Consider the following 14,418-nt stretch of genomic DNA (forward strand, 5'->3'; position numbering starts at 1 on the left):
GTGTGGGGATGGGAGGGGAACAGAGATGCAGTCTGAAGAGGTGGATCTTCAGTCTGCGTCGGAAGATAGTCGAAGATTCTGTTGACTCATTTACAAGCGTATTGCCATGATCCAAGATAGATAGGTACGTCGAGGTCTTTGCAAGGAATAGACCTACATCATTCTTTAAAAGGTATAATTGTCAAAATTGACAAAAAGGCCTACATATTCAGTGAAAAACAGAAAAACATATTAAAATTACAGATAATTATGTTATTGATTCTAATGAAAGCCCCTGCAGAAAAGTCACGACGTTTTACGTGCGCGAGTGAGCGCATCCCAAAAACGGGTCGCGGCGCTTCTCTCAAAGGAGGAATTGTGAAAATGGGCGCGCGGGCACGTGCGAACGTGCACGGGCCTCGGTGTATGAGAGCAGGAAGCAGCGAAATCACTCAGCGATTAAAAGCGGAGACAGAAGCACGCGCAGGAAGCAGGAGCGACCCAGTGGTTTCGTCGTTTCCCCCCTTTCCACGACTGAAATTCAGGGGAAAATACTTTGATTTCTTCAGAGAAATTCAATCGAAAAGTACAGCCCTTGGACCACAGATTTTTTATACAACGAAAGTCTCTTGGTTCTTCTACGTCCGGTGGATTCGAGCTAGTTAACAGTCTTCAGCTCCCAGCGAGAGAAAGGGCGTGTGGATTTTGGGCAGTAGCTTAGCTTCCGTGCTCTCTTTTTTTAAATCTTGCATGTTGAGGTCGTGCACATTTACTGTTTATATTTTAACGACGTTCGGAGGATTCGTGCGACGATGGGGTGCACCTTGAGCACGGAAGACAAGGCGGCCGTGGAACGCAGTAAAATGATCGACAGGAACCTGCGGGACGACGGGGAGAAAGCCGCGAGGGAGGTCAAGTTACTTCTGCTTGGTAAGAAGTGGGGAATTCGGCCAACTTTCTGAAGTAATATCTGTTACCTAACGTTACATTGTTGCTGGCTAGAGCCTTTGGCTGATTTGATCCTACACCACAGGACTTCAGGCGAAGTGAATGAAATGTAGCCGTTGGGCCACTATCTCGCAGCTAAACGGCTAATGCAGTTTCATACAAACCGATCTAGCCACCAGGTCGCTAAATAAGAAATGGTTAACTAGTGCTATATACTACATCAGAGTAATACGAGCTTTTCTGAACCATCGATAACAGCTAATGTATCTTGTTTTGATTAAAAACATAAAATAAAAACAGAAGCGTCTCTTTGAATAAGCTAACAGAACAAAAGGAACCAGCATTGCTACGATCGCTAGCGCCTAGCCTTCAGAAAGTAACCAGACCCATTACAGAAACATCACCTACTCGAGCACCGTGGACCGTTTTAAATTAATGTATCCCTAGCTAAATGAGGGGATGGGCTGCATTACAGCGGTGCCGGTCGCACATCTGCGGTACACGGAATTTTTCGGTTTGAGATGTGGCCAGTGGTGCATTTTTTGAAAGGGCCACAAACGTGTCTCGTGTTTATATTTTCACTGAAAAAGCCTCCCTCCGAACGCGTCCTATTCCACTGGCAGGAGCGTTAGTGGCGCATTGGTACCTGTTGATCGGGGTGTATGTCGAGATGTGTATCTCGATGACGTAAATCTTACAATTAGAGGAAACGAGCGATATTATATTTTAGAGAGGTTCCTGGCCGTTATGTTTTGACGTTTTCCGGAGACGTCATCGTTTACTCCCATGTTGGCCAGATCGCTGCAGGATTCGTGTGGATGGCGAAACTTAATTCTTTACATGTGCAAATATTTGCATGAATTATTATTATTTTTTGTAATCGTACACTCGAAGCATTTACCAAGTTGGGTTTATTCGTGGAGTATCTCTGACCACGAAATTTACATTAACGAGCCGTTTAAACGTAGACTACCTACGCTGTCGAGCTTGGGGTGGTCAGAAATGTAAATGAGAAGTGCAGGCTATATTTTCCGTCAACAGAGTAGTTTGTGAGGGTTTAATCTGATATTTTAGCTCATATTGCCAATGCATTTAATTCGCTAGTTTCATCTAATACTGTAGGACACACACAACTGCATGCTGCATAGTGCTATTGCAGGAAATGCTTGTCTGTGGGCAGATAGTTAACAGAGCCAGCCGCTGGCATACGCGTGCAGTCGTTTAGGGCTGTGGTTTCTGACCCCTTTCCTGGAGATCTACCGCGCTGTAGGTTTTCATTTCATTTCAACCCTAATTTGGCACACCCGATTCTACTAATAAGCAGCTCAACAAAGATCTCCAATTGTTGAATGAGGTGTGCTTTGATGGGGTTGGAATGAAAACCTACCCGACGGTAGATGTCCAGGATCAGGCAGAGTTGGAAACCACTGGTTTAGGGTCACGACCGTGCCTGGCACACACATTTCACAAGTTTTAAGTGGTGGGTGTGCTTTGTTTGAGCACTTTGGGGCCACAACAGCATTCTTGTTTACAGGCACCAAAACCCCAGAGCTGGTTCTGCATGTTAATGTAGACGCATTCACAGGTTCTGGTCGGCGACTGCGTGTTGTATTGTTCGACTGTCCTCTTTTGGAGCCGCAAATCCTTATTGTAGCTATTCATTCCGCGGACGCTTTTTTTCCTAGAGCGACTATTTATCGCGATGTGTGTACGTGCATTGACGCATTTTTATTGGGGATACGGCGAAATTACCGTATCTACAGTAAGATCCGGAGGAATAAGCTTTCATAACGACGGCCTGCACGTGCTGGAGAGCATACTGCACTGTTTACGCACGCGTGGGTGTTGCAGCTAATCAGAAACTCAAGAATATTTACTCAAGACTGGGTCTCTCACTCTGAAAAAATATACATTTTTGCTTGGAAATGGTACTTTTAAATGGTGAATTAGTAATCAAATTGTACATTATTGTACCTACAGGGTACATTTTGTAAATTGTTCCGTAAAGAACAAAAATGTACCTCAACTGTACCTGTATTTCTGAGACTGTTGCCAACCCTGGTCCCAGAGAACCCCTATCTACAGTGGCTTTCATATTTGCAAATCCTGAAGTAAAATGGCTGTTGATTGGACACTTTTATTGTATAACCGGGATGTTCTTATGTCAGAAATGCATCTTTGTGTTACAACCGATGACTGCTCCATATTCATTTAAGGACTTTATGAAGTAGTCTGTTCAGCTGTCACTCAGCTTGTTTGTTTTGTTATGTTGCGGTGCTTTTGAGATGATTTTTTTTTTTTTTTAAATCGATTAACCAATGGAGCTATGGCTGAAGTCCTAAAAGCTGAACGTGTGGACATCTGGCAGTTGAAGTTAAACCATTTGTGGAAAGTTGAAATGCTTGAATAAGTGGCAAATGGCAACGAGCCAAACCCATTTGTAGAACTTGATTAGTCATTGGTTGGAGCAGAAACCAGCTGACACGGCGGTTCTCCTGGACCAAGATTGGGGAACACAGATCCGTCGGGTTTTCTGTAAAACTCTAGTTTGACCTGATGGGTTATCAACATTTTTTTTTTTTTTTTTTTCTAGAACTCCAAACCAGTGACACATTATAAAAGTAGCTACGTTTCACACCTAATGGTGAAATTAATTAGGGCCATTTAGGCCCAGGTGACGACCCTGGGTTCTCTCACGAAACTAATTTTTGCGGCGTTTGCAACTCCCCTTTTTCGCCCCCCTTTTCCTAGAACAAAGAAAGTGACATTCCTGTGTCTCGCACATAGTTCGGAACAAGCCGGGTCATGCACCCCGTCTTGTGTGGTAGAGCCAAGCGTGTTCCTTATCCGGCCCCTTTTTGTCTGTGCGCCGTTGTATTTCATCTCCTGATTCGGGCATTTTAATTGGTCGCCATGCACCTCAGCAACTTGGTTCTAAAACTCGGATTGGAGCACGGTGAACGTATTTAAATTTTTTTTTTTTTAATTGTCGTTCCTCTTATTTTTGCGATGCTCTCCGCGTTACTCCACCCCACCCCCCCCCCCCGATGTTTGCGAAGCGGCCCGAGACCGTGCGTGGCGAGCGTGAGCGGTTGCCAGGCAACTCTGACATCCTGCTCAGATTGCCCACCGGGAGGAAGCGGCAGGCCAAGAAAATGGACGCCGCTCCGCGGGGGAGGCCGGCAGCGTTAATAATTGAGCGGCGGCAGGTTCGTTGCCGGGCGTCGGAGCGCGGCCAGCGTGCATAATGCTCCGCGTGTCACGCCGTACGCCGCTGCCCTCTCTGTAGCTGTGGGCCAATTAACCGCTCTGGAACTCTGCATGCGGCGCACAATGCAGGCTTCGGTGTGCAAAGCTAGGGCTGCTTCTGCGTTGCGACCAGCTTGCAGTTTTGAACTTCACTGCTGTCCACTCTGAGTGCTGCTCCACTCTGCTGCTCTGATCACTGCTCCACACTGCTGCTCTGACCACTGCTCCACTCAGCTGCTCTGACCACTGCTCCACTCAGCTGCTCTGACCGCTGCTGTACACTGCTGCTCCTCTCCACTGCTGCTCTGACTGCTGTTCCACCGAAAATCCTGGGTTTGTCCCAAAAGTGTTCCTCCCAAGTTCACGTCTGCCTGCTCCGCGCAAAAGCCGTGATGTGATTGGACGCGCTATGAAAAGGGCGGCTTCAAATGAGGTCAAAGTTCAAACGAGTTCAAAAACAACTTGCCGTTATTTTGAGCTGTGCGCGATGCCAGGCTTAGCAGTGCTCAGCATTGCTACCAGGTCGGGCATCAACGCCCCGCCATAGGAATTTAATGGTTTGACGCCGTGTCGAGTGTTTTGATGCTCATTATATTAAAGCGGCTTTAGCCTTGCTCTTTTCAGTCCTTATACTTGAAACTTGAAAAAAAAATTTTATTGGCGAAACCCCGCTTCAGTGATTTCGGAGAGCTCAAAGCAGCTGACCAGCAGGGGGCGATGGCGAGCAGCGAGAGGGGACGCGCTAAGCAGCGGCACGTCCGCGCCTCGGGCGGGGGGGGGGGGCGTTAACAGCCTGCGTTCGCCGCCGCGGGGACCAGAGAAGCGCACAGGTGGCGCTTAATTAAAATTGGGCGTTCTCCAGGGGCACCTATCCAGGCGCGCGTTGCCCCTAATGACGTACTCAAGCTGGGCCCCGGGGGCCTGCCGCACTTGATGGCTTCTGTCTCCATCTCCTCAGATTGTTGCGCGGGTTTACCGTTATGTTGCTTTAGCTTTTAAAAGTTTAAATGCGTTTGAACGGAAAGCAGGCCTGGCTAATTGCCGCAGGCTTTCTTTGAACACGCTTTCGAGCGAGCGAGCAGTTAAACTCGCCTTCAGAAATTAGGACCCCAGCGATTTTTTGCCTGCGAGTCGCTAATTTATCCGGTCGAAAACATAACCTCCTTCTGAAAGAATAATTCACAATGTGTCTGTATTAAACTATTGTCTCTTAATTCACTCTTAACAGATATACCTTCCTCTACTCTGTGGTAGCTTTCCTGTTGTATTAACTCCATTGATTCTAATTCACAAGCCAGAGGGCTGAACTTTCTGGATTTCCCCTCATTAATCAGGAAATGCAGATTTATTTCAGACCTTAAGTGTCTCTGCGGCTGATAGTATTTGGCTTCGTTGCTGTATTTTCTCTCCTCTTTATAGAGACTGTCAGAGCATGCCAGAGCCCTTGGCGCGCGTGCCCTCATGAGACATTTTGGCTCTGAATATCGGTATTTCCGAATTAATAAGGAAAAATTAGGATATGCTGTCGCTCGTTGTTTGTTTGGAGGCTGCTCGGGGCCTCTCTGTATTGTTGGATGCAATATAATAAGGATGCATGAGGAAATGTTTAAGTCAGTAATACTGATCTGAGACCAGCTAAGAGCGTGGCCTTGAAACACAGCCTTGGTCAGTACTGATCTGAGACCAGTGTCCTGTATCACAAAGCAGGTTTACAGCATTTAGCTGGATGACTGTGCTGAGCAAAACCCAGAACCCTCCCAAATCTGGAACATGGACTGGAGTAAAAAGAGCTGTACGGGGTTTTACTCGGCGCAGTTATCCAGCTAACTCGGTAATCCTGTGTTGTGAAACTGGCCACAGTTTCATGAAACACCCCCGTAGGCCAGCTTCTGTTGGTTTAGTCCACTTGAGATGAGAAGCGCTTACTGCAGATGAGACTACATCACTACAAAACCCACAACCATTGTAAACAATACAACCATTTTCATGTAAGGTTGGTCCATTGGTCCACTCATGAAGAGAACTTTCCCATGTGGTGTACTCTGGTGATTTTTTTGGTTAATAAAGTTATATTCAGGCATATTGAAAAAGGGTTGCAGTTTAGCGGTTAGTATAAGCGGTTTGAGAGCTTGGGGTTGTGTGGTTTGATTCCCTGCTGGGGCAGTGCCACTCTACGCTTGAGAACCACTTCAGCAAAATATCCAGCTGGGTAAATGGACCGTAGTGAGTAAATCTGAGTGAAAAGCAAAAAATCTCATCTGTGTTAGCCGCTCTGGATGAGGTTATTTGCTGACTGAATTTTGCTGGTCCTTTTTGTAGACTCTTCGTACACTCGCTCACCCCTTCCCTCTCCTCTCCCTCAGGTGCTGGAGAGTCGGGGAAAAGCACGATCGTGAAACAGATGAAGTGAGTGTCCTGCCTACTGTGTGTGTGCGTGTGTGCGTGTGTGTGCATGTGTGCTTGTGTGTGCACGCGTGTGTGTGTGTGTTTAACGGCGTTTTCTCTCTCAGGATTATCCATGAAGCCGGGTACTCGGAGGAGGAGTGCAAGCAGTACAAGGCGGTGGTCTACAGCAACACCATCCAGTCCATCATCGCCATCATCCGCGCCATGGGCCGCCTCAAGATCGACTTCAGCGACCCCGCGCGGGAGGTGAGTGCGCCGGCGACCGCAAAGGGCTTAACATAGCGCTTCGCGACGAAGGTGATGATGAGGGTACGGCCGACGGCAAATTGCCTTCAGGAGGGAGGTGCGGCCCATCGCGTTGGTTATGGTCATGGTTATGATGGTTGCGGCTGCTCCTCGGGACAACACCAGGCATCCGTTTGTGTCGTCTTGGTGACGATGATGATGATGATGGTGGAGGTGGTGGTAACGACAGTTTCTCTGGTTGACACGAGCAGCTCTTTCCGTTGTCATGGGGATGGCGATGATGGCTCTTCCTGTGGTTGAAGAGACGGCTGTTTTTGTTGCTGCGGTAAGGATTGTGAGGATAAGGATGATGATGATGATGTCGTTGGCGGTCTCCCTCAGGACGACGCGAGGCAGCTGTTCGTCCTGGCGGGATCGGCGGAGGAGGGCTTCATGACGGCCGAGTTGGCGGGTGTCATCAAGCGGCTGTGGAAGGACGGGGGCGTGCAGGCCTGCTTCGCGCGCTCGCGCGAGTACCAGCTCAACGACTCGGCCGCATAGTGAGTGACCATCTGTACAACCCGCTGGTCTCACAAACACTGATCATCTGTACAACCTGTTAGTCTCACATGCTGATTATCTGTACAACCCGCTGGTCTCACAAACACTGATCATCTGTACAACCTACTAGTCTCAAACGCTAATCTGTACAACCTGCTAGTCTCAAAAACTCTGATCGTCTGTACAACCTGCTAGTCTCACAAACACTGATCATTTGTACAACCTGCTAGTTTCACTGCAGGTAAACTCATGTAGTGCCTGACTGAAAGCTAACTGCAGGTTAACATAGCTGAGTGTGTGTGCATGTGTGCGCGCGTGCGCGCGCACGTGTCCCCCCTTCCTCTAGATGTATGTAGTTCGGCCTCCAGCTGGAGCTCCAGCACACACTGACATCATTTAGCCATTCCGTGTACCAGAAAACAGACAGACGGGGCCCCTCTCGCAACCAACTTCCCTCTCGGCCCGCCGTTCTCACATCCTGTGCATTTCACTGTGACATTGCACAACCGTTCCGCAGGAAGTGTCGACACTGAAAATTACTAATGGATTGACTAAAATGAACGTCGTGAGGAAGTGGTGTTCTGCATATGTCAGAATGAGTTGTATCTGGCGTCAGGTTCCTACAGGTCCAAATCATGTACCACGGATGCATTATTATTATTTTTAGGTACTTATTTTGTAGCCTGGTGGTTCAGCGCAGGGATGCTCGAAGCTGTTGGTTTTCATTCTGTCCGTCCATTCAGGGGATAATTTAGCCCTGGGACTCCAGACGAGTGGGGATTTCTGGCCGGTTGGTGACATAAATCAGTCGATTGACCGTCAGGTCGAAAAGAAGTACCAGCCGCACCAGTGGAGTATCCTCGTTTTCGGGATCAGTCAGACGGCCAGACAGATGTCTACGTGCGCCCTTCCCTCCGTCCCCTCTGACCGGTCAGATTTGCTGACGTGTTCCGTTTTCTCCGCAGCTACCTGAACGACCTGGACAGGATATCCCACGCCACCTACATCCCCACGCAGCAGGACGTCCTGCGGACCCGCGTCAAGACCACCGGCATTGTGGAGACGCACTTCACCTTCAAGGACCTGCACTTCAAGTATGTTTGTTAGCATATGTTAGCATATATTAGCGTATGTTAGCATGTAAAGTACAGCTACACCCCACAGTCTTAGCAGTCTTGAGAGCTGAACCATAAGCTAACTCTATCCCCCTCGAGCACCGGTGGTTTATTTTTAGCTTTCAATTTCTTTTTTTAAATAAATAAATAAATCTATTTTTAGATTTTGCTCATTTGGCAGACCGCCTTTTCCAAAGCAAGAGTGTGCTGACATTGTGTTGAGTGAACATCATGATGGGAATGCAAAAATAAGGCCAAAGCTACTGAAAGACCAGTAGAAACTCTCAGCATTCCTTCGGTAAAATTAAATGATAAAGTTTGTTCATTTGGCTAGGGATGCTTATGCTAACGCCGGGCTATGATTATTCCTGAAATACAGATTTTCAGACCCTAAAAATCTCAAAGGCAAAGAGGTCTTAGATCGAAAAGCTCAGAACCTCAAGAGCGTCCTCATAGGCGATGGCTTTTTATGTTCCAACTATGAAGTGAAATGCTGCTGGCCCCAAAATTGGGGTCTGAAAATGGGTAGAGCTCTAGCCTTTCCGGCGCCCTAGGCAAGATTGTTGGCTGAGGGGGTACTAGAGATTGCGACCGCAGACCCATTTGGCGACCCCCCCACCCCCCACCCCCCAGACGCAGATATTTTGTTTACTACATCTCCTTTGCCAAAAACCGTCCCTATTATACCTGGAAATCATTGTTTCCCGTCGATTTGGGAACGGTCGTAGCGCGACAGCCATTAAACCTCTCGGGGCGTCGCCCGTTCTCCAGGATGTTCGACGTGGGCGGCCAGCGGTCGGAGAGGAAGAAGTGGATCCATTGCTTCGAGGGCGTGACCGCCATCATCTTCTGCGTGGCGCTCAGCGACTACGATCTCGTCCTGGCCGAGGACGAGGAGATGGTAAGACACGCCCCACCCCCCCACACCCCCTCCCTCTTTTCCCCCACGATGCACCTCTGAAAAGAGGAAGGTCACAAACACTCAGTGCAGTCCTGAACTACTGCTAATGTCATTATATCTCACTTGTCTTTTTTGGAGAGGTTCCGGGCCTGTAGTTTCTGACTCTGGCCCTGGGGTGCCATCCTTCCTGGCTCTTCCATCCAAACCCATTACTCCGTAATAGCATTATCGGGTTTAATGAGCACGTGCTGGTGGTGCTCTGCGTTTTACCATTCGGGCTGTGAAAATTCAGGCTCGGCCTCTTAAGTAATCCATCAAACTCGCGAGGTCAAGCTCAGGCGGAACGGAAACCGGAACATTCCGGAATCCAGGGCCGCCCACCCCTCCGAGCCCACCGAGCTCGCTGAAACCACTGGGCCTCTGATGGTTGATAGGGAAAAGAGAACGCTATTCAGACACGTCAAAAATGACAACCGCGGCTCACCATCTTCATACCTCCCACTCGCGACATGAGTGAGTAATATCTCTGCATGTTTTAGCCGACTGCTTGAACCATTTTCACACGTATTAGACGGTCGGGTAATTGGGCGGCTTGGCGAACGCTCGGAAGCACAAGGAGAGAGAGAGAAAGAGAGCGAGCGAGCGAGCAGGGCCTTTAAAATGGGGGTTTTAACCGACCGGCGACCGTTTCTCCCCGTGCAGAACCGGATGCACGAGAGCATGAAGCTCTTCGACAGCATCTGCAACAACAAGTGGTTCACCGACACCTCCATCATCCTCTTCCTCAACAAGAAGGACCTGTTCGAGGAGAAGATCAAGAGAAGCCCGCTGACCATCTGCTACCCGGAGTACACAGGTAAGAACCGCACCCTAACACCCCCCCCCCCTCCCCCTTCTGAAAAGGGCAAAATGTTGGGGTTAGAAGGTTCCCTCATGGAAATGAATGTATAAAATGTTATCGCAATGTCATCATGGCTTTGTATTATATGGTCAAACGAATATCAATACAAATTTGCCCATTGTGAGTGAGTTGAGTTGCTTGAGTTGAGTGAGGTGAGTTAATTGCGTGAGTGAGCTGAGTTACGTGAATGAGTGAGGTGAGTTAATTGCATGAGTGAAGTGAGTTAATTGCGTGAGTGAGGTGTGTGAGTGACTTGAGTGTGCGCACGCGCTCTCCTGTTAAATATGCGACCGTCGTGTTCCCTCGGTCAGGGTCCAACACGTACGAGGAGGCCGCCGCTTACATCCAGTGCCAGTTTGAGGACCTGAACAAGAGGAAAGACACCAAGGAGATCTACACCCACTTCACCTGCGCCACCGACACCAAGAACGTCCAGTTCGTCTTCGACGCCGTCACCGACGTCATCATCAAGAACAACCTGAAGGACTGCGGCCTGTTCTAGAGCCCGCGCTTTTTACGGTAAGACGTCGTCGCACGGTCACCGAATCGCTGACTTTTTTTTTTTTTTTTGCTAGATCGAGCAACTTCTCCGAATTCCCCCAGTCACCTTTTTTCCCCCTATAAGCCAACAATGTTACAAATTTAGTCGCTCCTACAATTCTACTCTGGCCTCAGGTTTGTGAATTCGTTATCCGATTCTCGTCCGGTATGTATTTTTGTCGCCGCGAAAAAATTCTGATGGAGCGTAAATTTGAATAATTTATCCATCTCCTTTCTGATGTCACGTATATTGCCCCGCCCCAAACAGTGATGTCTCTGGGGAAGTAATGCCCTCCTTTCCCCCCCCTGCAGAAAATGGGCTTTTAGTAGAGGCTGCAATTCAGATGAAATTAAAACAGGACTCCAAACCTTCAGCTTCATCTGAAATGCTGTGATTGTGACAGACATGCAGAGAAAAACAACGATTTGTCGCCGTCGAAGTGCCCTCGATCGGTTTCGACGACCGTCCCCGACGCCATTTTGTCCGCTCGCCATCAAACTAACCGCGCACTTCTCTGTCTTACACAGGAGCTGAAGAGACCAACTCAACGTGCATTTCTTGGGGGGAGGGGGGGGGAATCAACATGCGTAAGGAAAATTGACCAATCACGGACCAGTACTGTACTATACACCGGGTTTTATAGGTTTATTTATGTGTTTTTTGTTTTCTCTTATTTTTATTTTTTTTTGGACATTAGAAAACTTTGTATAGGATGTTGTATAGTAACTCTTGTAACTGTTGTTGGCTCCCTCCCTCCTCAAATATTTTTTAAGGAAATTTTAATTTTTGTTTAGGTTTTTTTTTTTGTTGTTTTTTCCCCCGCAAAGGTGGAAATTTTTCTTGACCTATCCGAGGCGGTAGGAAGAGAGGGGACTTGGCCTGAGTCTAGTTTTTAGGTATTTGTGCCTTTTCGCATGTTCTTTCACAGTACTTGTTAATGCATCGTTTTGCCTGCTTAATCGTCTCAACAAAGCGTGAAAGTGTAAAGTTGAATATTTAATAACCCCCCTCCCCCTTCTCCAACCGCTCGTGTGTGCAAGCTGACACCAGGAGCCGTTCCAGCATGTAGTTTAACCAAACTTCCACACGGACTGTCCATTTTTCGTCAGGATAAAAAAAAAAAAAAAGGTCACATTTTACACCATAGTTGTTATTCACCGTTTGCTGGTCGCCCAACAGGGTTCAGTTTCGGTCGAATCGCTCGACCGTTCTCACCCCCTCTTCCGTGGGAGTCCTCTGGGGGCCTTTGCTTAGCTGCCCGTGGACATGCCCGGAAATTGGCTGCCACGATTACACGACGGTACCGAGCACACACACACAGACGGACGGACACACACGCACACACGCACGCACGCACGCACACTGAATGAATTGGTCGTGACCGTGCTTTGGCTCTGGCTTCCTTTGAGCAGTTTGCCGTTGGTCACATCACCTGAAACGAGCCAATGGGGCACGGCTGGAAGTGCTGAAACGGTTTGGGGAAATTTCCGGTCGTCTTGTTTTACGCTACTTATTTTACTTGGGTTTTAACAGGGAAAAGGCGGCTATAGTCTCACGGGGCAGGAAGCTTCTGGAAGCTTCTAAATGGCTGCCTCATTGTATAATCTGGACTTTTAATTCTGCAAAAAAAAAAAAAAGGTGGTCATCTGGAAGAGGGCGACTGCGCAATTCTTTTTAAAAACACGCTGCAAAATGACGAAGACTCGATGGAGAAACGGAGGAGAGCAAACGAAAGGAAAAGCCAACACCTGTCTGTGATGGAGAGATGTCCTCTCTGTGCCCGTGTTCTATGTGGAAGAGGAACATTTGTACACTCATCTCCCTTATTTTGCTAATAAAAATGTAAACTTGACCCGTGTGCTAGTGTTCTTTATTTTTATTGATAATCTTGCCCTTGCTGGTCCCACGCCCCCCCCCCCCCCCCAAAATGGGAAATGTTTATGTCCATGTTTGACACAAAATACATTTTTTTATAAATATGGTTAATAGTTGGTCTGACACAGATATAACATACACATGGATAAAGTGCTTGTGCATGAGTGCACCTGCTCAGCCTGCAATTTATATGTCCTCGTGAGCATATTTTTTGTGGTGCAACTTGTACAGAGTACAGACTACAGATTTCAGTCAAGTGCTGTAATTAATTTTTTCTGTGCACGAACGAATTTAATTCCCGCGCGGCTTGTTCAACAGCACGTGCAGCCTTCTTCATACGTCGTCGTATGAACAGTTGTCATTCATAGCCTGCCAAACAAGTGTAGGACTAGTTTTTTTTTATAGAAACCTTCATTCCTTTGGGACAACGGTGATGGAAGGAGTCCGAAAATACTGCCACGAAACAGGTGACCTAAAGGCGTCATTAGCAGATAAAAAACGGCAAGTAGAAAATGAATTTAATAAGGTGTTCGAAGGGTGAATGAAGGCAAGCGAAATGAGCAGCGCTTGAATCGAAACCATGAGCATTTATCAGTTTTCGGTGGTGGGGAAGCTGCCTGCTGCCTGAATGTTTGCTTTGAAGGGAGGGGGGTGTTTATAGCAACCAATCCTCTCCTTTCCTTTCCTCCTTCCTTCACTTTTACCCTCGTTTTCTTTCTCTCTTCGTATTCTCTGTGTGCTCAGGTTGTTGTGATCAGGAGAGTGTGCGCGAGGGTGACAGAAAGCGCTCGGCACGCGCGCGCAGTACTGCGCACGCATAATTTCTGCTCACCGTAGCAAGCTAGCGGAGTGAGACTCGGTCAAATGTTGCCGTGAGCTGGAACTACACGAGCAGGATCTGACAGGTGGTGTTGGCTACTCTGAGCGCGACCTGACGTCACATGGTCACCGCGCCAGCTGTGCTTACAGGACGCATAGCGTGTGGCTAGGTCGCAAACTGAAATGCTAGGTTCCCCACTGGGTTTCAACGTTGTGCAACATGCTTTTACGTACATTTGGTCGTGCTTCGTCAGCAGGGGGTGGTATGGTATGGTGTGTGTGGAAGCAGCGAGTGACGCATTTAAAAATATATTATACCGTAGATAATAGCTCTGAGAATAGTAACGACGCTCTGCAGCTGGGGTTTCAAGACAGGGTCATTTTAGAACATAAAGCTGTTATTACGCATCCCTGCTCTACAGTTGATCCTTACGCTCCCGTTCAGTCTTCCGAGTCGCCCTCCTGTTATCCTCCTTATGATGTCATTGGCACTGGGTTCCATGGCAACAGGGTGATATTTCTCTAGACAGGCAGGCTTGTTGCGCGGTGAGGAGTTTTATAAATAGCCCTTGATATTTCAGAGCTCAGGACAACGACTGGACGCCATGCATGCATTCTTTGCGAAAAGAACGCGCCGTCTTCGAGTCCAAAAAAGAATCGTCAGTCACGGGCTTTTGTTGATTATGCCTATTCAAAGAACATGAGAAAACTTTACTGTGTTTTCGTCAAAAAATAGCAGTGTGTATATATATATATATTAAACACAGCATGGATATTTAAAATGATGTGTAATTTAATATATATAAACATGTACAATACGATACGACTGGGGAGAAGACACATTTTTTCTTGATTTGACTTTGTACTCCACAATTTTAGATTTGTAATCAATCAATTT

General features: G+C 47.7%; 1 protein-coding gene and 2 long non-coding RNA genes across 5 annotated transcripts in view; 1 reads left to right on the plus strand and 2 right to left on the minus strand.

Moving 5' to 3' along the window:
* The window catches only part of LOC135245461 (uncharacterized), a 277,471-nt gene that overhangs the window by 14,254 nt on the left and 248,799 nt on the right, over positions 1 to 14,418 (minus strand). The window lies entirely within an intron of this gene.
* Positions 417 to 12,678, plus strand: gnai1 (guanine nucleotide binding protein (G protein), alpha inhibiting activity polypeptide 1). Of its 2 annotated transcripts, XM_064318656.1 has the most exons (9): positions 419 to 909; positions 6,540 to 6,582; positions 6,687 to 6,828; positions 7,210 to 7,367; positions 8,334 to 8,462; positions 9,255 to 9,384; positions 10,087 to 10,240; positions 10,597 to 10,804; positions 11,354 to 12,678. In XM_064318656.1, exons 1-8 carry the CDS (start codon positions 792 to 794, stop codon positions 10,785 to 10,787), a joined length of 1,065 nt encoding a protein of 354 aa, XP_064174726.1. In that variant the 5' UTR covers positions 419 to 791; the 3' UTR covers positions 10,788 to 10,804; positions 11,354 to 12,678. The 2 variants fall into 2 exon arrangements, with proteins under 2 accessions (XP_064174727.1, XP_064174726.1); XM_064318657.1 differs by lacking the exon at positions 10,597 to 10,804 and having other exon boundaries at positions 417 to 909.
* On the minus strand, positions 7,270 to 7,598 carry LOC135245551 (uncharacterized). Its single transcript, XR_010327289.1, has 2 exons — positions 7,457 to 7,598; positions 7,270 to 7,423 (listed from the first exon to the last, which is right to left on the minus strand). It is a non-coding gene; the product is annotated as an uncharacterized LOC135245551 (long non-coding RNA).

The sequence above is a fragment of the Anguilla rostrata genome, chromosome 19 (genome assembly GCF_018555375.3).
Source record: "Anguilla rostrata isolate EN2019 chromosome 19, ASM1855537v3, whole genome shotgun sequence".
In the NCBI taxonomy this organism is placed as follows: domain Eukaryota; kingdom Metazoa; phylum Chordata; class Actinopteri; order Anguilliformes; family Anguillidae; genus Anguilla; species Anguilla rostrata.

Excerpts from the sequence above, each read along its gene's own strand:
- gnai1 (XM_064318656.1), top strand. The coding sequence starts at position 792 with ATGGGGTGCACCTTGAGCACGGAAGACAAGGCGGCCGTGGAACGCAGT. Across the intron at positions 910-6,539 it reads GGTCAAGTTACTTCTGCTTG|GTGCTGGAGAGTCGGGGAAA; the intron begins GTAAGAAGTGGG and ends CCTCTCCCTCAG. Across the intron at positions 7,368-8,333 it reads CTCAACGACTCGGCCGCATA|CTACCTGAACGACCTGGACA; the intron begins GTGAGTGACCAT and ends TTTTCTCCGCAG.